Below are 27,492 nucleotides of genomic sequence, written 5' to 3' on the forward strand. Positions count from 1 at the left end.
TTTCACTTGCCTGTGGAAGCTGTGGTGTGCAATTCACTGAGGAAACTAACGCTGTCAGTCAGTTTCTTTCAATTTGGATCACTATATGCTGTATATGATAGTATTTCTGAATGTAATAATATTGTAGGATTCTGCATGTGAATGATCCATCTGATCTGTGCTGATTTGTATATGTTAAGATGTTCTATGCCATGGGGTTCAAAGGAAGTCCTTTATTTTTCAGTTTCTTCATTGCTGAAGGGAAGACAGGGTATCTACACAGAAAATGAAAGGCGTTTGTCAACAGAGATTAAATTAAGGTTTTTCAAGATTCTGCTTGTGTTTATTATTTGGTAAGAGATGGCATTTAACTACCTTGGCTATTCTGTATCATTTGAACTTACTAACAGGATTTTCTTTTCATCCAAGAGTCCCGTAATGCATGTTTGTGCAGTGATGTGCACTACCAAGATCAAATGAGCACATTGGAGCAGGAGTAGAACATTTAGTTCTTTTGATCCTGCCATGCTTGATCTCAATCTTAGTGCCTACTGCAATATCTCTTCAAAACCTTCCTCCACATGAAATAGCCTGATCTCAGTTATAAGCCCTCATAAAGCACACAAAGCAGGACTTCACAATGAAGGGTCCAGTAATCATGAGGATCGTTTGCTGCTGAAACCAATGGTTTCTGCAATACTGTGGGGAGGTGGGTGTCATCGCCGGTCAGGGTTTCTATAGCCATTAGTGGTAATGGCCCAAAACAAAGGCTATTTTGTCCATTGAGTTCATTTCAGCTCCCTCGTGAACATGTTATTCAGTCCATACGATATGGGAGCAGAATTAGGCCACTCAGCCCATCGAATCTGCTCTGCCATTCCATCATGGCTGATGTAATACCCCTCAACCCATTCTCCTGCCTTCTCCCCATAACCTTTGATGCCCTGACTAATCAGGAACCTATCAACCTCTGCCTTAAATGTACTCAATGACTTGGCCTGCACAGCTGTCCGTGGCAATGAATTCCACAGACTCACCACCCTCCATTTTTTAAAAAAAATGTTCTCATCTATGTTCAAAATGGACATCTCCCTATTCTGAGATTGTGCCCTCTGGTCCTAGACTCACCCATTATAGGAAGCATCCTCTCCACATTCACTCCATCCAGGCATTTCAGTATTCGATAGGTTTCAATGAGTTCCCCCCCGCCCCACCACTCTATTCTTCTAAACTCCAGTGAGTACAGACCCAGAGCCATCAAACATTCCTCACACATTAACACTTTCATTCCTGGAACCGTTCTCATGAACCTCCTATGGGCCCCCTCAATGCCAGCACAGCTTTTCTTCGATAAAGTGCCCAAAACTGCACAAATCCTTCAAGCGCAGGCTGACTTGTGCTTTGTAAAGTTTCAACATTACATCCTTGTTTTTATATTTTAGTCCTCTTGAAATGAATGCTAATATGACATTTGCCATCCTCACCACCAACTCAGCCAGCAAGTTCTGCACAAGGACTCCCAAGACCCTTTGCACTTCAGATTTTTTGAATTTTCTCTCCATTTAGGAAACAGACTACGCCTTTATTCTTTCTTCTAAAGTGCCTGACCATACACTTCCTGACACTATATTCCATCTACCACCTCTTTGCCCATTCTCCCAATCTGTCTAAGTCCATCTGCAGACTCCCTGCTTCCTCTGCACAACCTGACCCTCCACCTATCTTTGTACTGTCTGCAAACTTGGCCATAAAGCCATTAATTCCAGCATCCAAATCATTGACACATAACATGAAAAAAGGGGTCCCAATGCAGACTCCTTCGGAGCACCCACTTTTTTTTTAAGAGTACACCCTCATTTTTTTTAACTCTTTGCCTCCTGCCAGTGAGCCAATTGTCTACCCATGCCAGTATCTTTCCTGTAATACCATGGACTCTTAACTTGTTAAGCAGCCTCATGTGTGGCGCCTTGTCAAAGGCCTTCTGATAATCGAAGTAATCACTATCCACTGACTCTCCTTTGTCTTCCCTGCCCATTATTTCCTCAAAGAATTCCAGTAGATGTATCTGGCAAGATTTCCCCTTAAGGAAACTATACTGACTTTGGCCTGCTTTGTCAAGTGGCTGCAAGTATCCTGAAACCTCATCCTTAATAATGGACTCAAACACCTTCCCAGCCACTGAAGTTGGGCTAATTGGCCTTTAATTTCCTTTCTCCTGCCTTCCTCCCTTCTTAAAGAGTGGAGTGACATTTGCAATCTTCCAGTCCTCTGGAATCATTCCAGAATCTAGTGATTCTTGAAAGATCAAAACTAATGCCTCCACAATTTCTTCATCTCCCACTTTCAGAACCCTCAGGTGTAGTCCATCTGGTCCATGTAACATATCTACTTCCAGCTTTCCAAGCACCTTCTCCTTAGTAATAGCAATTAATCTCACTTCTGCCCTCTGACACTCGAATTTCTCGCATACTGCTAGTGACGCATACTGAGGTAGAATACTTAATTTCATCTGCCATTTCTCTGTCCCTCATTACTACCTCCAAGAGTAGTTTTCCAGTGGTCCAATATCAGCTGTCACCTCTTTTGTACTATTTATATATGTTTAACAAAAAAACTTTTTGATATAATTGGCTAGCTTACCTTCATATTTCATCTTTTCTCTCCTTATGGTTTCTTTAGTTGTCTTCTGTTGGTTTTTAAAAGCTTCCCAATCCTCTAATTTCCTACTATTTTTTGATAAATTATATGCCCTATCTTTTGCTTTTATGCTGTCTTTGACTACCTTGTCAGCCACAGTTGTATCATCCTTCCTTTAGAAAACTTCTTCACCTTTGGGATGTATTTATTCTCTGCCCTCTGAATTGCCTACATTACCTCTAGCTATTAACCAGCTCCTCTCCTGTACCTCTGTAATTCCCTTTACACCACTGTAATACTGATACATCTGACTTTATTTTCATTCCCTCTCAAACTGCAGGGTGAATTCTATCATATTACAATCACTGTCTCCTAAGGGTTCCTTTACCTTAAGCTTCCTAATCAAAACTGGTTATTGCACAACACCCAATCCAGAACTGCCTTCCTCCTAGTGGGCTCAACCACAAGGTGCTGTAAAAAGCAATCTCATAGGCATTCTACAAATTCTCTGTCTTGGGGTTTCAGCACTAACCCGATTTTCCTAATCTACCTGCATATTGATATGCCTCATGACTATCATAACGTTGCCCTTATTACATGGTTTTTCTATTTCCCATTTGAAATTTTTATCCCATATCCTGGCTACTATTTGCAGACCAGTATATAAATCCCATCAAGGCCAGAACAGTTAGTGGAGAGGTTGTGGAGACAGATGTTGGTGAGACCTCAAACAAAGTCAAGAATCAAAAAGTTGAGCATGGTGTGACTAGAGTTCTAAGGTCCATACTGTATATTTCAATGCAAGAAGTATTGTAGGAAAGACAGATGAGTTCAGAGCTTGGATCAACAGCTGGAATTATGACATCGTAGCCATTAGTGAGACTTGGTTGCAGGAGGGGCAGGACTGACAGCTCAATATTCTGACATGCTGTTATTTTAGGCATGACAAAGTGGGAGGGATTACCGGTCAGTAAAAATGTCACTCTGGTGCTCTGTCAGGCTAGACTGGAGAACTCGTCATTATGGGTGGAACTGAGAAATAAGAAAGGTATGAGCATGTTAATGGGATTGTATTACAGACTATCCGATAGTCCTAGGGATTTAAATGAACAAATTTGTGGCGAGATCACAGACTGCTGCAAGAAACTTGAATTTGTTATACTAGGTGATTATAACTTTCCACAAATTGACTAGGAGTCCTACACTGTAAAAGGACTAAATGGGATAGAGTTTGCCAAATGTGTTTGGAAAAGTTACCTTCATTAGTACATAGAAGTCCCAACAAGAGAGTGTGCAATACTGGATCTACGATTAGGGAATGAGACAGGGCAGGTGACAGAAGTTTGTGTAGGGGGATCACTTTGCATCCAGTGACCACAATGCCATTAGTTCCAAAGCAAATATGCAAAATGATCGGTCTGATCCACAGTTTGAGATTCTAAATTGCAGAAAGGCCAATTTTGATGGTATCAGAAATGACCTGGCAAGTGTGGATTCGGACAGGCTGTTTTCTGGCAAAGGTGTACTTGGAAAGTTGGAAGCCTTCAAAAACTAAATTTTGGGAGTACAAAGCTTGTATGTGTCTGTCCGAATAAAAGGTAGAGATAACAAGTGTAGGGAACCTTGTTTTTCAAGAGGTATTGAGGCCCTAGTTAAGAGAAACAAAGAAGGTGAATAGCAGGTTAAGCAGGTAAGAACAAATGAGGTGCTTATGGAGTGTAAGAAATGCAAGTGAACACTTAAGAAAGAAATCAGGAGGGCAAAAAGAAGGCATGAAGTTTCTCAGCAGGCAAGGTGAAGGAGAATCTTAAGAGATTCTATAGCTATTTTTAAGAGTAAAAAGAATTCAAGGAACAAAATTAGATCTCTGAAGACCAGAATGTTAATTCATGTGTGGAGCCAAAACAGATGGGGGGGGGATCTTAAATTATTTTTTTGCATCTGTATTTACTCAGGAGACAGACCCAGAGTCTATAGAAATGAGGCAAAGAGGCATCAACTTCAAGGACCCTGTACAGATTAGAGAGGAGGAGGTGTTTGCTATCTTGAGGCAAATCAGGGTGGAAAAATCCCCAGGGCCTGACAAGGTGTTCCCTCAGACCCTACAGGAGGCAAGTGCAGAAATTGCTGGAGCCCTAGCACAGATATTTAATTCTTCCTTAGTGACAGGAGAGGTACCCAAGGACTGGAGGATAGCCAATGATGTTCCACTGTTTTTTTAAAAAATAGGCTCTAAACAGAAACCAAGAAATTATTGAGTTGTGAGTCTGGCATCAGTTGTGTGAAAATCATTGGAAGATATTCTAAGGGACCGGATATAGAAGTATTCAGATAGACATGGACTGATTAAGGATAGTCATGCAGGCTAGATCATGTCTAACCAATTTTAAGAGTTTTTTGAGGAAGTTGCCAGAAAAGTGGATGAAGGCAAGGCAGTGGATGTTGTCTGCATAGACTCTAGCAAGGCATTTGACAAGGGACCGCATGAGAGGTTGGTCAAGAAGGTTCAGTCACTTACAATTCAAGATGAGATTATATTGAGTATAAGAGCTGGAATGTTATGATGAGGTTGTATAAGGCATTGGTGAGGCCGAATCTGGAGTATTGTATTCAGTTTTGGTCACCAAATTACAGGAAGGATATTAATAAGGTTGAAAGAGTGCAGAGAAGGTTTACAAGGATGTTGCCGGGACTTGAGAAACTCAGTGACAGAGAAAGGTTGAATAGGTTAGGACTTTATTCCCTGGAGCGTAGAAGAATGAGGGGAGATTTGATAGAGGTATATAAAATTATGATGGGTATAGATAGAGTGAATGCAAGCAGGCTTTTTCCACTGAGTTAAGGGGAGAAAAAAACCAGAAGACATGGGTTAAGGGTGAAGGGGGAAAAGTTTAAAGGGAACATGGGGGGGCTTCTTCACACAGAGAGTGGTGGGAGTATGGAATGAGCTGCCAGGTGAGGTGGTAAATGCGGGTTCTTTTTTAACATTTAAGAATAAATTGGACAGATACATGGATGGGAGGTGTATGGAGGGATATGGTCCGTGTGCAGGTCAGTGGGACAAGGCAGAAAATGGTTCGGCACAGCTAAGAAGGGCCAAAAGGCCTGTTTCTGTGCTGTAGTTTTTCCATGGTTTCTATTAGACATTGGCTTTGTGGGGGAAGCCAGAGAGTGGTAGTAGGGGGTTGCCTCTCTGACTGGAGACCAGTGACTAGTGGTGTACTGCAAGGATCAGTGCTGGGTCCTCTGTTATTTGTCGTCTATATCAATGATCTGGATGAAAATGTGGTTAACTGGACCAGCAGATTTGAGGAGAACATCAAGATTGGGGGTGTAGTGGACAGTGAGGAAGGCTATCATGACTTGTAGAGGGGTCTGCGTCAGCTGGAAAAATGGACTGAAATAGGGCAGATGGAATTTAATGAAGACAAGTGTGAGGTTTTGTGCTTCCTTGGGAGCAACCAGGGTAGGTCTTACACAGTGAATGGTAGTGCACTGAGGAGAGTGGTAGAACGAAGGGATCTAGGTATACAGGTCCATAATTCATTGAAAGTGGCATCACAGGTAGATAGGGTCATATAGAAAGCTTTTGGCACTTTGGCCTTCATAAATCAAAGTATTGAGTCCAGTGATGGGATGCTATGTTGAGTTCTAATTTGGAGTATTGTGTGCAGTTTTGGTCACCTAGCTACAGGAAAGATGTAAACAAGATTGAAAGAGTACAGAGAAAATTTAAGGATGGTGCCAGGTCTGGAGGACCTGGGTTATAAGGAAAGATTGAATCGGTTAGGACTGTATTCCTTAGAACGTAGAAGACTGAGAGGGGATTTGATAGAGGTATACAAAGTTATGAGGTGTATAGATCGGGTAAATGAAAACAGGGTTTTTTTTCCCACTGAGTTTGGGTGGGATTGCAACTAGAGGTCATGGGTTAAGGGTGAAAGGTTTTAAGGGAAGCATGAGGGGAAGCTTCTTCACTCAGAGGGTCATGAGAGTGTGGAATGAGCTGCCAGCACAAGTGGTGCATGCAAGCTCAATTTCAACATTTAAAAGAAGTTTGGACAGGTACATGGGTAGTAGGGATATGGGACACTATGGTCCCAGTGCAAGTCGATGGGAGTAGGCAATTTAAATGGTTTTGGCATGGACTAGGTGGGCTAAAGGGTCTGCTTTTGTGCTGTACTCCTCTATGACTCTGATCTCATGTCCCCTCGTTCTAGGGATTTGATTTCATTTCTTTTCTACCACAGAGCCAAATTGCCCACTCTGCCTACCTGTCTAGCCTTTCAATACAATGTGTATCCTTGGATGTTGAGCTACCAACTATGATCTTCTTTCATTCATGACTCAGTGAAGGCATGACAATGTCATACCTGCCGATCTCTAACTGCACATTTCATCTACCTTATTCCATATACTGTATGCATTCAAATATAACACCCTTGGTATTGCCTTTATCACCCTTTTTGATTTTTGCACTTCAACTCATGACATTGACTGCAGTTTTGCCCCATCATCTGCCTGTCCTTCCTCACGGTGTCACTGCACCCTGCATTGACTTGTATACCAACTGCCTCATTCTCAGCCCTTTAAATCTGGTTCCCATCCCCCTGACAACTTAGTTTAAACCCTCCCCGGCAGCTCTAGCAAATGCCGCCAAGGTTATGGTCCTCGGGTTGGTTATTAGTCTCCCAGTCGTTTCCCAAATTCTTTTCCTGCACACCTGGAAACTGTGTAGCCTCGAGAGCTTATTTTGAACTTTACAGGTAGCAAGACCCAGGTCACCATTATTCTGCCTATTTTAAAAAAAAAGTCCCTCACAAACCCTACGTCTTATACGTTTGATTTTTCTGAATTGGGCAGGGGACTTTGGAATCCCTTCATTATGATTGCTTTATTCCAGATATGACAGTGCTGATAACAAATCATCATCTATTTCTTTCATTAGGTAGAAAGATTGGGGATTCTGTAGGAGGGAAGGGTTGGATTCATCTTTGAGTAAAAGGTCGACACAACATTGTCGGCTGAAGGGTCTGTACTGTGTTGTTAATGTTCTAGATCCTAGCGCTGCATTTCAGAAATGGATAGTGTTTATTTAGTGTACAGCACAGCTAAATTACATGTATGTTGCACGCTACGAATTGTGATTGCTGCTTGTTCCATTTTAAACAACTCGAGCTACTACTGCAGTGGGCTTCTGAGAGAAAGTGCATGGCTATCAGTCAGAATCAGGTTTAATATCATTGGCATATAATATCATTTAATTACAATAAGAAATATTTCTATTAAATTAAATGAGTTGTGCAAAAAAAAAATGAGGTTGTATTCATGGGTTTATTGTCCATTCAGAAATCTGATGGCAGAGGGGAAGAAGCTGTTCCTGAAACATTGAATGTGTGTCTTCAGGCTCCTGTACCTCCTCCTTGATGGTAGCAGTGAGAAGAGGGCATATCCTGGGTGACGAGGCTCTTGTGTCCTTGTGCTACGTTAAGCCAATTTGCCCCAGTCATTCAGTTAGAGATATCCTGTTGCATAGAAACCTGGACAAGCTGCCTCTCCCAACCGAAATAAAACTCTTTGCCCCCATTTCATTGATGCCCAGGGTCCTTTTGTGCGGGGAAAGCACTGGCCCTGTTTGAACACTCAAACTGTGCATTAAAATTGTTGAATTGTTTTACAAGTACACGCATGCACAGGGCAATGGAAACATTCTTAGAGGCAGCATGGGCTGTAATTGTAATATTCTCACAGGTACATGGCATCATGTAAACAATATTCGGAAGACACCCATAAGTTAGACCCAATTTGTACTAGAAAGAACACAACTGGGACAAAAAAACACACACTTTAGAGAAAAGTGGTCGAAGTGGCCATGGTGATTTGGACTGTGCCAGTTGGTTCAAGAACCAGATGGCTGAGGGAAGTAGTTGCTCTTGAACTTGATGGTGTAGGACTTCAGGGCCAAGGTAGCTGAGAGAAGATGGCTTGGTTCAGATGGTGGGGATCTTTGATGGAGATTGCCTTCTTGGGGCATAGCCTCCTGTAGAAGCTCCTAATGGTGGGCAGGGATGTGCATGTGCTGTATCGGCCAGAGTCCCCAGCTCCAGCATCTGGCATTCCCTGCGTATTCAAATTGCCAAACCAGACAACGGTTCAACCAGTCAGATAACTGACAAACCAAATAATCTATTGTGCTATTTCTGACGGCGATGGAGAGGCAGCTTGTTATATCAAATTCACTCTTTGCTTTTAAGTCCGTTGCTGTGCTTCTGAAATGATACAGATATTGTTCCTTTCCACACAGTTGGCTGCCAAACCTCATCAATGAGAGCCTTTTATTCTACCTTGAACTGCAGCCAGACATGAACAAAGATCTGCAGAAGAATGTCAAGAATGCAGCTCTCATCACTTGGTTTATCATGGTAAGATATCTTCACACAGACTCTAATATTCTAGACCACATTATCATTCCTCAGCAGGACGACGATGCTTCCTGAGAATAAAAGCTAACTGTTGGGTTTAATTTAAAAGTTCACTAGTTTTTTTTTAGCCGAGTTTGTCAAAGGATGTCTTAGAAATCTGCTAGTTACATCACAATGACACATAAAAAAACAATTAGAGAAACAATAATACTTAGTGGCCATTTTATTAGGTACAGTTATGCACCCAACTCTGGTCTTCTGCTGTACCCGTCCACCTCAAGGTTTGACATGTTATGCATTCAGAGATTTTCTGTAGACCACTGTTATAACATGTGGTTATCTGAGTTACTTTTTCCTTAGTGTCAGCTTGAACCAGTCTGGCCATTCTCATCTGAGCTCTCTCATCAACAAGGCGTTTTCTCCCACAGAAGTGTCACTCACTGGATGTTTCCTTTTCCGTACCATTCTCTGTAAACCCTTGGCGGGGACTGTTAAGCATGAAAATCCCAGGAGATCAGCAGTTTCTGAGATGTGCAAACTTCCCTATTTGGCATCAACGATGAAAGTCACTTGGATCAAATTCCTTCCCCATTCTAATGTTTGGTCCGAAGAACAACTGATTACGTCAGCATGCTTTGATGCATTGAGTTGCTGCCACACGATTGGCTGATTAGATATTTGCATTCGCGAGCGGTGTACCTAATAAAGTGGCCACTAAGCGTATTTCCTTGAATAAATCGAGCGGATGTTGTTTGGTTGGCCTGGAAGGTAAGAAACAGCTGTTAACAACTTGGTCCAGAGATTGCTGGAAACACTCAGCATCTGTGGAAGGGAGACGGTCAACATTTCAGGTCACGGACTTTTCATCAGAACCAGGAAGGAAACGTCCAGATGAAAGGTCTAGTCCCAAAAATGATGAGTGTCCCTTGCCCTTCACAGATGCTGTTGAGTTCCTGCTCCAGCATTTTGCTGGGAAAGGAAGAAAAGCAAGTTAGCAACCAATAGGAGAGAAGGTGTGGTGAGAAGAAAGGGAATGTTTCTCCAAATGGATTAACCTCCAAATCCAAAAGGCTTCTGTGTCTGCAGAATGTGGTGGTAATGGTGACACTGAGGGCTTAGAATGCTTGAATTAGATCCATGTGCTTCACTCTCATTTGAATACTGATGACCACAATCATTACATAGTGCCAGCAAGTGCACATGTGAGTTCAGACAGATTATGCTGTCACAAAATCATAATCCATACTTATTTGTAAAAACCTGATTATAGAATACTGCAAATCACATGTTGTGCAAGAGGCCAGTTATTCAATCTGATTAATTGCTCTGATCGACTCGACCTACAGATGTCAACATGGGAGATAAAAAGGAAATCAAACTGAGTATTCATTGAGTCAAATGAAAACATTTTTATGAAGTACAGCCAACACAGTTGTCGATAGTTGTTACTCACTGCCTTTGCCATATAATGCTGGATATTTTACCAGGAGGAACCCACAGGCAAATATTCTCCATTGTGACAAGTGGAGAGTGTGGAAAACATGAAAGGAGATGTCTACATCCTGCCTTCACCTTGCTAATTTAAGAAGAACATTCGCTGGTCACTTTTCGGTTAGTCTTGGGTTTGCTGAGGTTTTGTATTTGGTCCCTGACATCTGTACCCCTGTGTGTAGGGGAGAAAGCAGGTGAAGGCAGTTTCCAGGTCTGCTGTGATTTGCAAATGAATAGCTGTTGACTTTTGCGTTCTGGGTGTAATAAAACATGGAGGAAAGAGCACCTGGCTGTGCTCTGAGGCGTTGCTAATACTCAAGGCAAGATGCTGAATTGTTGTCTCCCAGGGAGCTGTACCTTGACATTAAACATAGACCAGCATGGCCCATGGTGCCATATTAATCTGAAGTAACCCTATCCACCTGCTGATGATTCACATCCCTTCAGTCCTTGCCTGTTAGTGTGTTTGTCTAAATGCTTGTTAAAGCCCACTATCGTATCTGCTTCCACCACCGCTAGTGATGCAGTGTGTTTCAGGCACCTACTATTCTGTGTCGGCTTTAAAAATAGTTTTCCCCTCACATTCCCTCCTTTAAACTATCCCCCCTCACCCTTTGGTATACAATCGTTCCACTCAGGGAGGGGGCAGAGAAAGACTCTGTTGATCCAATCTATGCCGCTCATAATTTAGTAACTTCTAGCAGGTCTTCCCTCAGCCGCTGCTCCTGCGAAAACACCCCAAGTCTGTCCTCGCTCTCCTTATCAATAAACCAAGCAGCATGGGTGAACCTCTTCTGCACCCTCTCCAAGGCCTTCACGTCCTCCCTGTGACAGAGTGACTTGAATTGCACACAGTACTCCAAATATAGCCTGACCAAAGCAAACATGCCATATGCCTTCTTTTCTTTCCACTTGTGTTACCGCCTTCCGTTAACTGTAGACTTGCGTCCCAAGGTCCCTCTGTACGACAATGCTCTGATGGGTTTTGCATTTAATCTCCAAACACTTCACCTTTGCCCAGATTAAAATGCATCTGCTGTTCTTTTGCCTATATTTGTATTGACTATATCTTGCTGAATCCTTTGACAAACTTCACTGTCTACATTTCCATCCAATTCTTGTGTTGTCTACAAACTTAATCAGCTCATCTATGTTTTCATCCAATTTGTATATCATCATCAATAGACATTTATGATATATAAATACTAATATATCCACTCAGTGGCCACTTTGTTACGTGCCTCCTATACCTGATAAAATGGCCACTGGGAGCAGGTTCATGGTCTTCTGCTACTGTAGCCCACCCACTTCAAGGTTCGATCTGTTGTGGGTTCGGAGATGCTCTTCTGCACACCACTGTTGTAATGCATGGTTTTTTGAGCCACGATCTCCATCCTGTCAGCTTGAACTGGTCTGTCCATTGTCCTCTGACCTCTCTCGTAAACAAGGCATTTTCACCTCACTGGATGTTCTCGCACTATTCTCTGTAAACTCTAGAGACTGTTGTCCGTGAAAATCCCAGCTGATCAGCAGTTTCTGAGGTAGTTAAACTATCCCATCTGGCACCAACAATCATTTCACAGTCGAAGTCATTTAGATCACATTTCTTCCCCATTCTGATGTTTGGTCTGAACAACCAATGAATCTCTTAATCATGTCAGCATACTTTTATGCACTGAGTTGCTGCCATGTGATTGGCTGATTAAATATTTGCATTAATGAGCAGGTGTACGTATGTACCTAATAAGTTGGCCGCTGAGTATAAGTATTGATATATATAAGTACTGATCCCTCCAGAACACACTAGTTACAGACTAGAATGAAACTCTTCTACCAGTAACCTGTCTTCGATGGCTAAATCAACTTTGAATCCAATCGACCGTGTCACCGTGGATCCCATGCATCTTAATCTTCTGGATCAGTTTACCAAGTGGGATCTTGCCAAAGTCCATGCTTACTAAATTCCATGTATACAACATTCACTGCACTGCTCTGATCAATCACCTTCATCACCTCAAAAAGAGACTAAATAAGGATTGTAAGATGTGGCCTGCCCTGCTCAAAGCCATGCTGACCATTTCTAATAAGTCCATGCTTCTGCAAGTGTGAGTAAATTGTACCCTTAGGAACGTTCTCCATTAAATTCCCTGTCTTTGATGTGTAAACCACGGCCCTTTTATTTTTCAGATTATCTCTATTATCATTCACTAAGAAGGGAAAAATATTGGCTACCAGGCAGTCTTCAGGGCCTCTGCCCATGGCTGAAGAGGATATAACAATCTTTGCCAAGTCTATAGCAATTTGCTGTCTTGTCTGTCTCAATGCACTACAACAGATCCCGTCAGCCCCTGATGACGTAGAAACATAGAAAACCAACAGCACAATACAGGCCCTTTGGCCCACAAAGCTGTGCCGAACATGTACGTACTTTAGAAATTACCTAGGGTTACCCATAGCCCTCTATTTTTCTAAGCTCCATGTACCTATCCAGGAGTCTCTTAAAAGACCCTATTGTATCCACCTCCACCACCTTTGCCAGCAGCCCATTCCATGTACTCACCACCCTCTGCATAAAAAAACTTATCCCCTGACATCTCCTCTATACCTTCTTCCAAGCACCTTAAAACTGTGCCCTCTCGTGTTAGCCATTTCAGCCCCAGGAAAAAGCCTCTGACTATCCACACGATCAATGCCTCTTATCATCTTGTACACCTCTATCAGGTCACCTCTCATCCTCCATTGCTCCAAGGGGAAAAGGCTGAGTTCACTCACTTACTGGCATAGAACATAAAAACGGACTGTAAAAGCTTTTATAGATATGTAAAAAGGAAAAGACTGATAAAGACAAATGTAGGTCCCCTGCAAACAGAAACAGGTGAATTGATTATGGGGAGCAAGGACATGGCAGACCAATTGAATAATTACTTTGGTTCTGTCTTCACTAAGGAGGACATAAATAATCTTCCAGAAATAGTAAGGGACAGAGGGTCCAGTGAGATGGAGGAACTGAGCGAAATACATGTTAGTAGGGAAGTGGTGTTAGGTAAATTGAAGGGATTGAAGGCAGATAAATCCCCGGGGCCAGATGGTCTGCATCCCAGAGTGCTTAAGGAAGTGGCCCAAGAAATAGTGGATGCATTAGTGATAATTTTTCAAAACTCGTTAGATTCTGGACTAGTTCCTGAGGATTGGAGGGTGGCTAATGTAACCCCACTTTTTAAAAAAGGAGGGAGAGAGAAACCGGGGAATTATAGGCCGGTTAGCCTAACGTCGGTGGTGGGGAAACTGCTGGAGTCAGTTATCAAGGATGTGATAACAGCACATTTGGAAAGCGGTGAAATGATCGGACAAAGTCAGCATGGATTTGTGAAAGGAAAATCATGTCTGACGAATCTCATAGAATTTTTTGAGGATGTAACTAGTAGAGTGGATAGGGGAGAACCAGTGGATGTGGTATATTTGGATTTTCAAAAGGCTTTTGACAAGGTCCCACATAGGAGATTAGTGTGCAAACTTAAAGCACATGGTATTGGGGGTAAGGTATTGGTGTGGGTGGAGAATTGGTTAGCAGACAGGAAGCAAAGAGTGGGAATAAACGGGACCTTTTCAGAATGGCAGGCGGTGACTAGTGGGGTACCGCAAGGCTCAGTGCTGGGACCCCAGTTGTTTACAATATATATTAATGACTTGGATGAGGGAATTAAATGCAGCATCTCCAAGTTTGCGGATGACACAAAGCTGGGTGGCAGTGTTAGCAGTGAGGAGGATGCTAAGAGGATGCAGGGTGACTTGGATAGGTTGGGTGAGTGGGCAAACTCATGGCAGATGCAATTTAATGTGGATAAATGTGAAGTTATCCACTTTGGTGGCAAAAATAGGAAAACAGATTATTATCTGAATGGTGGCCGATTAGGAAAAGGGGAGGTGCAACCAGACCTGGGTGTCATTATACACCAGTCATTGAAAGTGGGCATGCAGGTACAGCAGGTGGTGAAAAAGGCGAACGGTATGCTGGCATTTATAGCAAGAGGATTCGAGTACAGGAGCAGGGAGGTACTACTGCAGTTGTACAAGGCCTTGGTGAGACCACACCTGGAGTATTGTGTGCAGTTTTGGTCCCCTAATCTGAGGAAAGACATCTTTGCCATAGAGGGAGTACAAAGAAGGTTCACCAGATTGATTCCTGGGATGGCAGGTCTTTCATATGAAGAAAGACTGGATGAACTGGGCTTGTACTCGTTGGAATTTAGAAGATTGAGGGGGGATCTGATTGAAACGTATAAGATCCTAAAGGGATTGGACAGGCTAGATGCGGGAAGATTGTTCCCGATGTTGGGGAGGTCTAGAACGAGGGGTCACAGTTTGAGGATAGAGGGGAAGCCTTTTAGGACCGAGGTTAGGAAAAACTTCTTCACACAGAGAGTGGTGAATCTGTGGAATTCTCTGCCACAGCAAACTGTTGAGGCCAGTTCATTAGCTATGTTTAAAAGGAAGTTAGATATGGCCCTTGTGGCTACAGGGGTCAGGGGGTATGGAGGAAGGCTGGGTTCTGAGTTGGATGATCAGCCATGATCATAATAAATGGCGGTGCAGGCTCGAAGGGCCGAATGGCCTACTCCTGCACCTATTTTCTATGTTTCTATGTTTCTATGTTCTATGTTACTCTCATAAGGCACGCTCCCCAATCCAGGCAACATCCTCTGCACCCTTTCTATGGTTTCCACATCCTTCCTGTAGTGAGGTGACCAGAACTGAGCACAGTACTCCAGGTGTGGTCTGACCAGGGTCCTATATAGCTGCAACATTACCTCTCAGCTCCTAAACTCAGTCCCACGATTGATGAAGGCCAATACACCGTATGCCTTCTGAACCACAGAGACAACCTGTGCAGCAGCTTTGAGTGTCCTATGGACACTTGTTCTTCAATGGACCCAACATTTGATCTCAACATGATCTAGAGCAATGCAAGCACAAGCCTGGTGTATCTTAATCCCCGCGTCTCGTTTCAAATGATTGACAGACAAAACTGGTGCGTCATTATGTTTTTTGTGACTGATCTTTTGTGGTGAGTACATTTTCTTTAGTTGTAATCTGAAATACTGAACATACTGTCCCATTAACTATAGATAGAGGGCAGTAAGACCTCTGATGAAAATTTCTCATTGGTGAAAGTGTAGTGGAATAGAATTATTTTATCACAACAATTCCATTCACCACATATTTCCTGTACCAATTCCCCCCCCCAAAATTCAAAGTAAAATTTATTATCAGAATACATGCATGTCACCACATACAACCCTCAGATTCGTTTTCTGAAGGCATACGTAGCAAATCTATAGAAAAGGAACTGTAAACTGTAAACAAACTGCAAATTCAGATATAAATAAATAGCAATAAGTAATAAGCAATAAGTGGGTGAGGCTTGCAGGTGGACCTGCAAAGCAGGTTGTGAGAAGATTGTGTGGGTCACCTGGCCTGTTATAATTGACTATTGCTGTATGATATCTGTGCCAAGGGTTGTTCAGGTTGATGGAGCTCCCTGCAGGACTAAGACTTCCCCATCTAAGACCAAACTCTGCACCATAAACACCTGTCCTTACCATTGCTCCTCCAAGAGCACCATTCTAACACAACTCCCTTTTGCTGTTACCCACATCTCCTCTGCACCATGTTCACCAAGGAGCAGTACTCACTAATCTATAGCGGTCACCAGTCAAGCACTAGGTACTACCGCGTTTCCAACCACTCGCCCTTGTTTTCAATTCTTCCATGGCTTCACCTTCCTTCTCCACCCTTCATCTCTCAGGCGTAGGAGAGTACAACACAGGATCCGTTTGGGCCACAAAGCCCAATGTTCAATCTGAAGTCCAGAAGTTGAAGAAGTCAAAAGGCCCAATATCTGCAGTCTACCACTCTACTGGAGGCTGGAGGCCTGTCTGGGTGGGTGAGAGGAACAGGGCTTACGTTACTGTTGTTGGTTTGTTGATGTCGTTGCTCATGTTGTTTTGAGAACATGGTGGGTATGTTATGTTGGGAACGGAATATGTGGCCACACTCACATCCCTAGGTTGTGTTGGTTGTTCAAACTTCAAAATAAAACTTATTATCAGAGTACATACGCGTCAGCACATACAACCCTCAGATTCTTTCTCCTATGAGGAATGCTCAGCAAATCTATAGAATAGTAACTGTAAACAGGATCAATGAAAGAGCAAGAACCCAGAAGACCACAAACTGTGCAAATGCAGATATAAATAAATAGCTATAAATAACGAATGCATGAAATAACAGGATAAAGAATCCTTCAAGTGAGATCATTGGTTGTGGTAACATCTCAATTGACGAGTGCAGTTGATCTTCTTTATTCAAGATCCTGATGTTTGAGGGGTAGTAACTGTTCTTGAAACTGATGATGTGAGTTCTGAGGCTCTGGTACCTTCTACCTGACAGCAGCAGCAAGGAAAGAGCATGGCCTGGGTGGTGAGGACCTTTGATGAAGGATGCTGCTTTCCTATGACAGTATTTCATGTAGGTGTACTCGAGGATTGGTAGGGCATTACCCATGATGTACCGGGCCAAATCCTCTACCTGTTGTAGGATTTTCCATTCAAAGGCAAAGGTGTTCCTATACCAGACAGTAATGCAGCCAGTCAATACACTTTCCACCACACATCTATAGAAGTTTGTCAACATTTTTGATGATACGCCGAACTTCCGCAGACTCCTGAAGAAGTAAAGGCATTGTTGTACTTTATTCGCAACTACATTTATATGATGGGTCCAGGACAGATCCTCTGAGATAGTGACACCAGGAATTTAAAGTTCTCTACCTCTGATCCTCCAATGATTACTGGCCCATGGACCTCTGCTTTCCCTCTTCTGAAGTCTACAAGCAGTTCCTTGGTCTTATTGGCATTGAGTGAGAGGTTATTTTTATTACACCTTGCAGCCAAGTTTTCAATCACCCTCCTGTGTGCTAATTCATCACCCCCTTTGATACAGCCCACAACAGTGGTGTCATCAGTAAACTTGTAAATGGTGTTGGGGCTGTACTTAGCCACACAGTCGTCGGTATAAAGTGAGTAGAGCAGTGGGCTAAGTACACAGCCTTGTGGTACAGCTGTGCTGATGGAGATTGTGGAGGAGATGTTTTTGCCAGTCCGATTGTTAAATGGATTATTACTTTGAATTGCTTTACTCTCAGATAACAAAGGAAGTAAAACCTGAAGATAAAGGAGTGCAATTGGTGATGGGCAGAAATTAAAGTTTTTCTGAACAATAATGACTTATTTTACTAGGCTCTTGGTCTACTGTTCCAGTACAGGAGGGTACTAATGTCTATGTCTAAGCAAGCCAAACACAGAGCAGCATAATGAATAGTACGACAACAACAGTATGTAAGAATCCAAACTGTCTAGTCAATCATCATTTCAAGTCCAGTCAAGTTTATTGTCATTTAACCGGTTGGCATCTGTCTGTCTCGGACGACAATGGGTGATGATGATCATTATCACAAGCCTGTGTGGAAGGAATGCAGATGCCCAGTCATGAAGATCCCCCTCTGGACCTCACCAGTGTAGTCCAGAGGAAAGCTTATGAAGCAACACGTTTGGCACCAGCTTGGCTGCAGGAGCTGCCGGAAGGATGTTCAGTGATGTCCAGCTGCCTGAGGGGCTCCACTCCGGATTTGCTGTCTGGGTTTAGTCCCATAGCGTTCGTCTCTCCCGAGGCTGCCCGCAAGGCAGTGGGGCTATTCACCCATAGCTGGGGATCTGGTTCACGAGCACCAGGACGTGTCCACACACCGGTGGGCCTGCATGCCTATGTGTGCAGGGGCCAGACCTCCCATAGTATAGTATAGTCATTTAACTATATACATGTAAATGAGACAATATTTCTCCAGACCAGGGTGTAAAGCACAATAACACATTTTATGTAAATATTGTAAGGTACAGAGCAGATTAACTGGTGACAATTCAAATTCTACTACCTGCCAATGTGTTTTTCGTAATAAAATAACATTATTTATAAAATGCTTATTTGAGTTTTGTAGAAAAATAAACAATAGCATTATCTGTTCTTATGTAGAATCTAGGATTGCTGGCAAAAATCACATCTTTACCAAAGCTATTACCTTTCTGACTGTTGTTCTGCTTTTGCAAATGGTGCAGTTGTATATAGCGGCCAGCAGGGGGCGCGGTTGACCCATTATTGTCTGCATTGGGCCTGCTCCCGATGACCATGACATCTCTGCAGGGGTCGGTGACTGAGCATTGATTAATCCAGTTTGTGCTTCAGGCTGACTGAGGAAGAGCTGCTGCTTTGGCTTGCATCATTAACAGTGAACTTGCTGCTAAGAGATCTGTGCTGTTTCCATTTCTTTTCTCTTTTCTTCCCCTCCTGAGTGGAACAATTAGCTTTTAACCAACACCTTTAACCGAGTAAGGTTCCCCAAGGCCCTCCAAACTGCACAATCAATGAAACTTGACTCTGACTTGCACGTGTTACCGAGGCAGGTTAACAATAGTTTGGTAACAGGTACTAGATCATAAGACATAAAAGTTGCTGGTGAACGCAGCAGACCAGGCAGCATCTCTAGGAAGAGGTGCAGTCGACGTTTCAGGCTGAGGCCCTTCGACCCTGAAACATCGACTGCACCTCTTCCTAGAGATGCTGCCTGGCCTGCTGCGTTCACCAGCAACTTTTATGTGCGTTGCTTGAACTTCCAGCATCTGCAGAATTCCTGTTGTCTAGATCATAAGACATTGGCCATTTGGCCCATCAAGTCTTCTCTGTCATTCCATCATGACTGATTATTCCTCTCACCCCCATTCCCCTACCTTCTACCTGTAACCTTTGATCCCCTTACTAATCAAAAACTTATCAACCTCTGTTTTAAATACAGCCAATGACTTGGCCTCTGCAGCTGCCTATGCAATGAATTCCAGATAGTAACCACCCTCTGGCTAAAGAAATTACTCCTCATTGCTATTCTAAACGGACGTCCTTTTATTCTGAAGCCGTGTCTTCTGGTCCTAGACTCCCCCCACTACAGGAAACATCCTCTCCACGTCCACTCTCTCTAGAGCTTTCAATAATCAATGAGATCTCCCCTCAGTCTCCTAATCTCCAGTGATCATTTATTGAGATACAGTGCGGAATAGGCCCTTTGTGACCTTTCAACTGTGCCACCCGGCATTCCTCAGTTTAACCCCAGCCCAATCACAGAGCGATTTACAATGACCAATTAACTTACCAGCTGTTGTGGCTTTGGACTGTGGGAGGAAACCAGAGCACCCGGAGGAAACCCATGCAGTCATGGGGAGAACGTACAAACTGCTTACAGACAGCAGTGGGAATTGAACCTGGGTCGCAGGTACTGTAAAGCATCATGCTGACCATTGCACTTCTGTGCTGCCCCAGTGTACAGGCCCAGAGTCATCAAATGCTCCACGTGTGTTAACCCTTTCACTCCTGAGATCATTCTCATATACCTTGTCTGGACCCTCTCCAATGCCCCCACATCCCTTTCTTAGATAAAGGGCCCAAAACTGCAAGTGCAGTTTGACCAATGCCTTATAACACCTCCGATGTGACTATTAGAAGCAGAGTGAGGGACAGAGAACTGCAGATAATACTCCTGTGGCAGAAAGATTGGTGGAATGGAGGAGGGTTGTCAAAGGATACAGCAAGATATAAATCAGTGGGGAATTTTGGGGGGAGGGGAATGGCATATAATGCTGTATCTGGAGAAATGTGCACTTTGGGTAGTTACGTGTAAGAAAAGGCAGAGCAGACTTAATGGGCAAAATGGCCTAATTCTGCTCCTGTACCTTATGGTCTAAAAGTATATAGTCACGTGTGTTGGCGCGTGGCCAAGTGGTTAAGGCGTTCATCTAGTGACCTGAAAGTTGCTAGTTCGAGGCTTGGCTGAGGCAGTGTGTGTGTCCTTGAGCAAGGCACTTAACCACACATTGCTCTGCGACGACACTGGTGCCAAGCTGTATGGGTGCTAATGCCCTTCCCTTGGACAACATCGGTGGGATGGAGAGGGGAGACTTGCAGCATGGGCAACTGCTGGTGTTCCATACAACCTTGCCCAGGCCTGCGCCCTGGAAACCTTCCAAGGCGCAAATCCATGGTCTCACGAGACTAACGGATGCCTATATATATAGTCAATGGCAGGACCCTTGGGAGCATTGATGTAGGGAGGGGCCTCAGGGTGGTAGCCCATAGCCTCCTGAAAATAGGAACATGAGCAGATAGGGTGGCCAAGATAATACAGCAATGTCAATATAGAAGTTAGAAAGTCATGTTGCAGCTGTATAAAACTTTGGCTAGGCCACATTTGGAATATTGTGCAAACAACAGGAATTCTGCAGATGCTGGAAATTCAAGCAACACACATCAAAGTTGCTGGTGAACGCAGCAGGCCAGGCAGCATCTGTAGGAAGAGGTGCAGTCGACGTTTCAGGCCGAGACCCTTCATCAGGACTAACTGAAGGAAGAGTGAGTAAGGGATTTGAAAGCTGGAGGGGGAGGGGGAGATGCAAAATGATAGGAGAAGACAGGAGGGGGAGGGATAGAGCCGAGAGCTGGACAGGTGATAGGCAAAAGGGGATACGAGAGGATCATGGGACAGGAGGTCCGGGAAGAAAGACGGGGGGGGGTGACCCAGAGGATGGGCAAGAGGTATATTCAGAGGGACAGAGGGAGAAAAAGGGGAGTGAGAGAAAGAATGTGTGCATAAAAATGAGTAACAGATGGGGTACGAGGGGGAGGTGGGGCCTAGCGGAAGTTAGAGAAGTCAATGTTCATGCCATCAGGTTGGAGGCTACCCAGACGGAATATAAGGTGTTGTTCCTCCAACCTGAGTGTGGCTTCATCTTTACAGTAGAGGAGGCCGTGGATAGACATGTCAGAATGGGAATGGGATGTGGAATTAAAATGTGTGGCCACTGGGAGATCCTGCTTTCTCTGGTGGACAGAGCGTAGATGTTCAGCAAAGCGGTCTCCCAGTCTGCGTCGGGTCTCACCAATATATAAAAGGCCACATCGGGAGCACCGGACGCAGTATTTCACCCCAGTCGACTCACAGGTGAAGTGATGCCTCACCTAGAAGGACTGTTTGGGGCCCTGAATGGTGGTAAGGGAGGAAGTGTAAGGGCATGTGTCGCACTTGTTCCGCTTACACGGATAAGTGCCAGGAGGGAGATCAGTGGGGAGGGATGGGGGGGACGAATGGACAAGGGAGTTGTGTAGGGAGCGATCCCTGCGGAATGCAGGGGGGGGAGGGGGGGAGGGAAAGATGTGCTTAGTGGTGGGATCCCGTTGGAGGTGGCGGAAGTTACGGAGAATAATATGTTGGACCCGGAGGCTGGTGGGGTGGTAGGTGAGGACCAGGGGAACCCTATTCCTAGTGGGGTGGTGGGAGGATGGAGTGAGAGCAGATGTACGTGAAATGGGGGAGATGCGAACCCGCTGATAAAGGGGGTGCTGTTGTAGTCTGGCGTACTGACCTCTACCTTGCCGAGGCACAGCGACAACTCGCGGATACCTCCTCTTATTTACCCCTCGATCGTGACCCCACTAAGGAGCACCAGGCCATTGTCTCCCACACTATCAACGACTTTATCCGCTCAGGGGATCTCCCATCTACTGCTACCAACCTTATAGTTCCCACACCCCGCACTTCCCGTTTCTACCTCCTACCCAAGATCCACAAACCTGCCTGTCCTGGCCGACCTATTGTCTCAGCTTGCTCCTGCCCCACCGAACTCATCTCTGCATACCTCGACACGGTTTTATCCCCCCTTGTTCAATTCCTTCCGACCTATGTTCGTGACACTTCTCACGCTCTTAAACTTTTCGATGATTTTAAGTTCCCTGGCCTCCACCGCTTTATTTTCACCATGGATGTCCAGTCCTTATATACTTCCATCCCCCATCAGGAAGGTCTCAAAGCTCTACGCTTCTTTTTGGATTCCAGACCTAATCAGTTCCCCTCTACCACCACTCTGCTCCGTCTAGCGGAATTAGTCCTTACTCTTAATAATTTCTCCTTTTGCTCCTCCCATTTCCTCCAAACTAAAGGTGTAGCTATGGGCACCCGTATGGGTCCTAGCTATGCCTGCCTTTTTGTTGGGTTTGTGGAACAATCTATGTTCCGTGCCTATTCTGGTATCTGTCCCCCACTTTTCCTTCGCTACATCGACGACTGCATTGGCGCTGCTTCCTGCACGCATGCAGAACTCGTTGACTTTATTAACTTTGCCTCCAACTTTCACCCTGCCCTCAAGTTTACCTGGTCCATTTCCGACACCTCCCTCCCCTTTCTAGATCTTTCTGTCTCTGTCTCTGGAGACAGCTTATCCACTGATGTCTACTATAAGCCTACTGACTCTCACAGCTATCTGGACTATTCCTCTTCTCACCCTGCCTCTTGCAAAAACGCCATCCCCTTCTCGCAATTCCTCCGTCTCTGCCGCATCTGCTCTCAGGATGAGGCTTTTCATTCTAGGACGAGGGAGATGTCTTCCTTTTTTAAAGAAAGGGGCTTCCCTTCCTCCACTATCAACTCTGCTCTTAAACGCATCTCCCCCATTTCACGTACATCTGCTCTCATTCCATCTCCCACCACCCCACTAGGAATAGAGTTCCCCTGGTCCTCACCTACCACCCCACCAGCCTCCGGGTCCAACATATTATTCTCCGTAACTTCCGCCACCTCCAACGGGATCCCACCACTAAGCACATCTTTCCCTCCCCCCCTCTCTCTGCATTCCGCAGGGATCGCTCCCTACACAACTCCCTTGTCCATTCGTCCCCCCCATCCCTCCCCACTGATCTCCCTCCTGGCACTTATCTGTGTAAGCGGAACAAGTGCTACACATGCCCTTACACTTCCTCCCTTACCACCATTCAGGGCCCCAAACAGCCCTTCCAGGTGAGGCATCACTTCACCTGTGAGTCGACTGGGGTGATATACTGCGTCCGGTGCTCCCGATGTGGCCTTTTATATATTGGTGAGACCCGACGCAGACTGGGAGACCGCTTTGCTGAACATCTACGCTCTGTCTGCCAGAGAAAGCAGGATCTCCCAGTGGCCACACATTTTAATTCCACATCCCATTCCCATTCTGACATGTCTATCCACGGCCTCCTCTACTGTAAAGATGAAGCCACACTCAGGTTGGAGGAACAACACCTTATATTCCGTCTGGGTAGCCTCCAACCTGATGGCATGAACATTGACTTCTCTAACTTCCGCTAGGCCCCACCTCCCCCTCGTACCCCATCTGTTACTCATTTTTATGCACACATTCTTTCTCTCACTCTCCTTTTTCTCCCTCTGTCCCTCTGAATATACCTCTTGCCCATCCTCTGGGTCACCCCCCCTACTGTCTTTCTTCCCGGACCTCCTGTCCCATGATCCTCTCGTATCCCCTTTTGCCTATCACCTGTCCAGCTCTTGGCTCCATCCCTCCCCCTCCTGTCTTCTCCTATCATTTTGCATCTCCCCCTCCCCCTCCAGCTTTCAAATCCCTTACTCACTCTTCCTTCAGTTAGTCCTGACGAAGGGTCTCGGCCTGAAACGTCGACTGCGCCTCTTCCTATAGATGCTGCCTGGCCTGCTGCGTTCACCAGCAACTTTGATGTGTGTTGTTTGGAATATTGTGTGCAGTTCTGGTCACTACATTACAGGGAGGATGTGAAGGCTTTAGAGAGGGTGCAGTAAAGTTTTCCAGCACCTCGCCTGAAATAGGAAGTATGAGGAGAGGTTGGGCAGACCTGGATTGTTTTCACTGGAGAGTCAGGGACTGAGGAGTAAGCTAGTAGAAGTGTGTAAAATGATGAGAGACACAAGGCAGATAAAATCTTCTTCCCAGCAGTGGAAATATCAAATACTAGAGGGCAGAGCTTTTAAGAATCTCTTAAGTCAACTTTCTTTTTAAACAGACACAGTGGCAGGTGCCTGGATTGTGTTGCTAGGGGTGGTGATTTAAGCAGGTACAATAGCAACATTTGAAAGGCATTGAGACGGGCAAGTGAACAGGTAGGGAGGAAGGGATATAGACTCTGTGCAGATAGATGATATCAGTTTAAATTCGCATCATGATCAGAGTCAGATTCATTTATTCATATGCTCCTCAAGACATAGAGTGAAATGCATTGTTTGTGTTAACCCTTGTTCGCTTTAACCCTATGTGTGACTAAATGCAGCTCCAACTCCAGTTACAAGTTTGCTGATGACACCAGTGTTGTGGGCTGTGTCAAAGGTGCTGATGAATCAGCATGCAGGAGGGAGATTGAAAATTTGGATGTGCGGTGTAATAACAACAACCCCTCACTCAATGTCAGCAAGACCAAGGAACTGATTGTAGACTGCAGGAGAGGGAAACCAGAGATCCATGAGTCAGTAATCATCGGAGAATCAGAGCTGCAGAGCGTCAATAACTCTAAATTCCTGGGTGTCACTATCTCAGAGGACCAGTCCTCGACCCATTATATAAATATTATTGCGAGGCACTGAAAGCATACCAGTGCCTCTACTTCCTCAGGAGGCTGCGGAGGTTCGGCATATCATCAAAACCATGACAATCTTCTATAGATGTGAGGCGGAAAGTGTATTGACTGGCTGCATTACAGTCTGGTATAGGAACACCTTTGCCTTTGAATGGAAAATCCTACAAAAGGTAGAGGATTTGGCCCAGTAAAGCTCTCCCTACCATTGAGCACATCTGAAATACTGTCAGGGGAAAGCAGCATCCTTCATCAAAGATCTTCCCCACCCAGGCCATGCTCTTTTCTCACTGCTGCCAGCAGGTAGAAGGTACAAGTGCCACAGGACTCTCACAACCAGGTTCAAGAACAGTTACTACCCCTCATCCATCAGAACCTATCAACCTCTGCCTTACGTGCACCCAACGACCTGACCTCCACAGCTGCATGTGGCAAAAAATTCCACAAATTCACCACCCTTTGGCTAAAGGAATTTCTCTGCATCTCTGTTTTGAAAGGGCGCCCCTCTATCCTGAGGCTGTGCCCTCTTGTCCTAGACTCTCCCACCATGGGAAACATCCTTTCCACATCTATTCTGTCTAGGCCTTAAAACATTCGAAAGGTTTCAATGAGATCCCCCCTCAACCTTCTAAATTCTAGCCAGTACAGACCCAGTGCCATCAAACGTTCCTCATATGATAACCCTTTCATTCCTGGAATCATCCTTGTGAACCTCCTCTGGACCCTCTCCAATGCCAGCACATCTTTTCTAAGATGAGGGGCCCAAAACTGTTCACAATACTCAATTCTCCTCCCACAGATGCTGCCTAACCTGCAGAATATTGCATTTTAATTTCAGATCTCCAGCATCTGTTTTTTTTAACATTTTTGTTCATATAAATCTCATTTAAATTTCCTCCTCTCACCTCAAAGCTATGCCTTTTAATATTAGATATTTCCACCCGAGGAAAAAGATTTTCTCTATCGAACTGCCAGCTGAAGTGGTGGATGTAGGTTTGATCTCAACATTTAGGAGAAACTTGGATAAGGTACTTGGATGGGAGGGGGAGATGGAGATGGAGATGGAGGGCTATGGTCCAGATGTATATCGATAGGACTAGGCAGATTAATGGTTTGGCACAGACTAGATGGGCCAAAGGGCCTGTTTCTGTGCTGTCATGTCTGTGACTCTATCCTGCTATGTCTCTTACAATTCTATCAGGTCATCTCTCAACCTCTGGTGCTGCAGGAGGGAAAATAATGCAGGTTTTGTCTGACAGCTCCTTGTACAGTCTAATCCTGGCAGTAACCTGATAAACCTCTTTGGCACTCTCTCCAATTTATTAATCACCTCCTCTGAACTAATTGCTAATTATTCGGACTACTGTCTCCTTTTTGTGAAGAAGGTATGAGATCTTTTACATGTTTATTAATCAATACAGCAATAGAAGTGTTATCTTTATTGTAGTTTCCTGCATCTATTTTAAAATTTTTTTTCAAAAAAACTGTGTAACCTAATTTCCAAGATCCCAGTGTCCTGTATCTATTTTCAAGCCTAATGCTGTGTTCCTTTGCAGAGTATCCTGAATCCAATGCAGGGTTTCCTCAGCACTCTTGCATTTTACGGCTGGACCGGATGGGATTTTGATTTCAATCTACGAAGGCAAGAAATCCCTTGGGAGTCCTCAGTAGGTTCGACTGCTGCGGAGAATGCCTACAGCAGCCCCATGGCCACGTCGGTCAATCACCATGGACTTCTGCAGCAGAGTGACAAGATGCAGACTGGAAACAGTTATGAAAATAGTGATGAGCTTTCTGGCCTCTCTGAAGGTAATGGGAAAGCAAATAACTCCTTTGTAAAAACCTCCCCTGTCTATCAGGGCCTGTGACCGGTTCCCTGTGGATGGTGTGAGCCGTCCTACAGTTTCCACACTTCCCTCTTCCCTTGAGGGGGAGGAGGTATTTGGCCATTGAGTGTATATCACAAATCCTGTTCCCCTACTATCTTTCCCTGTGACCTATTATCAGCACAGTCTCATTAGTGTTATCACCCGCCTACATCAGGGGCATCTTACAGTGACCAATCAGCCTCCCAAGCTGCATGGATCTGGGAACGTGAAAGGAACTTGGAAGGCATTCAGGCCGTCACAGGAAGAAAATGTAGACCTCACACAGACAGCATCCAATGTTAGTATTTGAACCCCTGTTGTTGGAGCTTTGTGGCAGGCGTTCTCCTAACTCTACTACCCTGCCCCACCCCACCCCACCCATTCTTGTTAAAGCTCCTGAAGGTGTGACAGGACCATCAATAGTCAACCTGTTGATTTGATTTGGATAAAAATCGCTGCTTTATCCTGCTCCCTGGAAGCACCCTGAAGGTGTAATGAATGGGGGAGAAAAATAGCAGGAAAAGGCCTTTTTAGCCACTTGTGCTTGCTCGGTAATTCAGCTAACCTTTCAC

General features: G+C 44.6%; 1 protein-coding gene across 1 annotated transcript in view; it reads left to right on the top strand.

The window, feature by feature from the left end:
• The window catches only part of gpr143 (G protein-coupled receptor 143), a 54,057-nt gene extending 27,137 nt beyond the window's left edge, over positions 1–26,920 (top strand). The window contains exons 6-8 of the mRNA XM_063054911.1: positions 224–332; positions 8,921–9,038; positions 26,609–26,920. Coding sequence (XP_062910981.1) covers positions 224–332; positions 8,921–9,038; positions 26,609–26,920 — 539 coding nt within the window. The remainder of the gene's footprint in view (positions 1–223; positions 333–8,920; positions 9,039–26,608) is intronic.
• The last annotated feature ends 572 nt before the right edge of the window (positions 26,921–27,492 follow it).

The sequence above is a fragment of the Mobula hypostoma genome, chromosome 7 (assembly GCF_963921235.1).
Source record: "Mobula hypostoma chromosome 7, sMobHyp1.1, whole genome shotgun sequence".
NCBI classification, from domain to species: Eukaryota; Metazoa; Chordata; class Chondrichthyes; order Myliobatiformes; family Myliobatidae; genus Mobula; species Mobula hypostoma.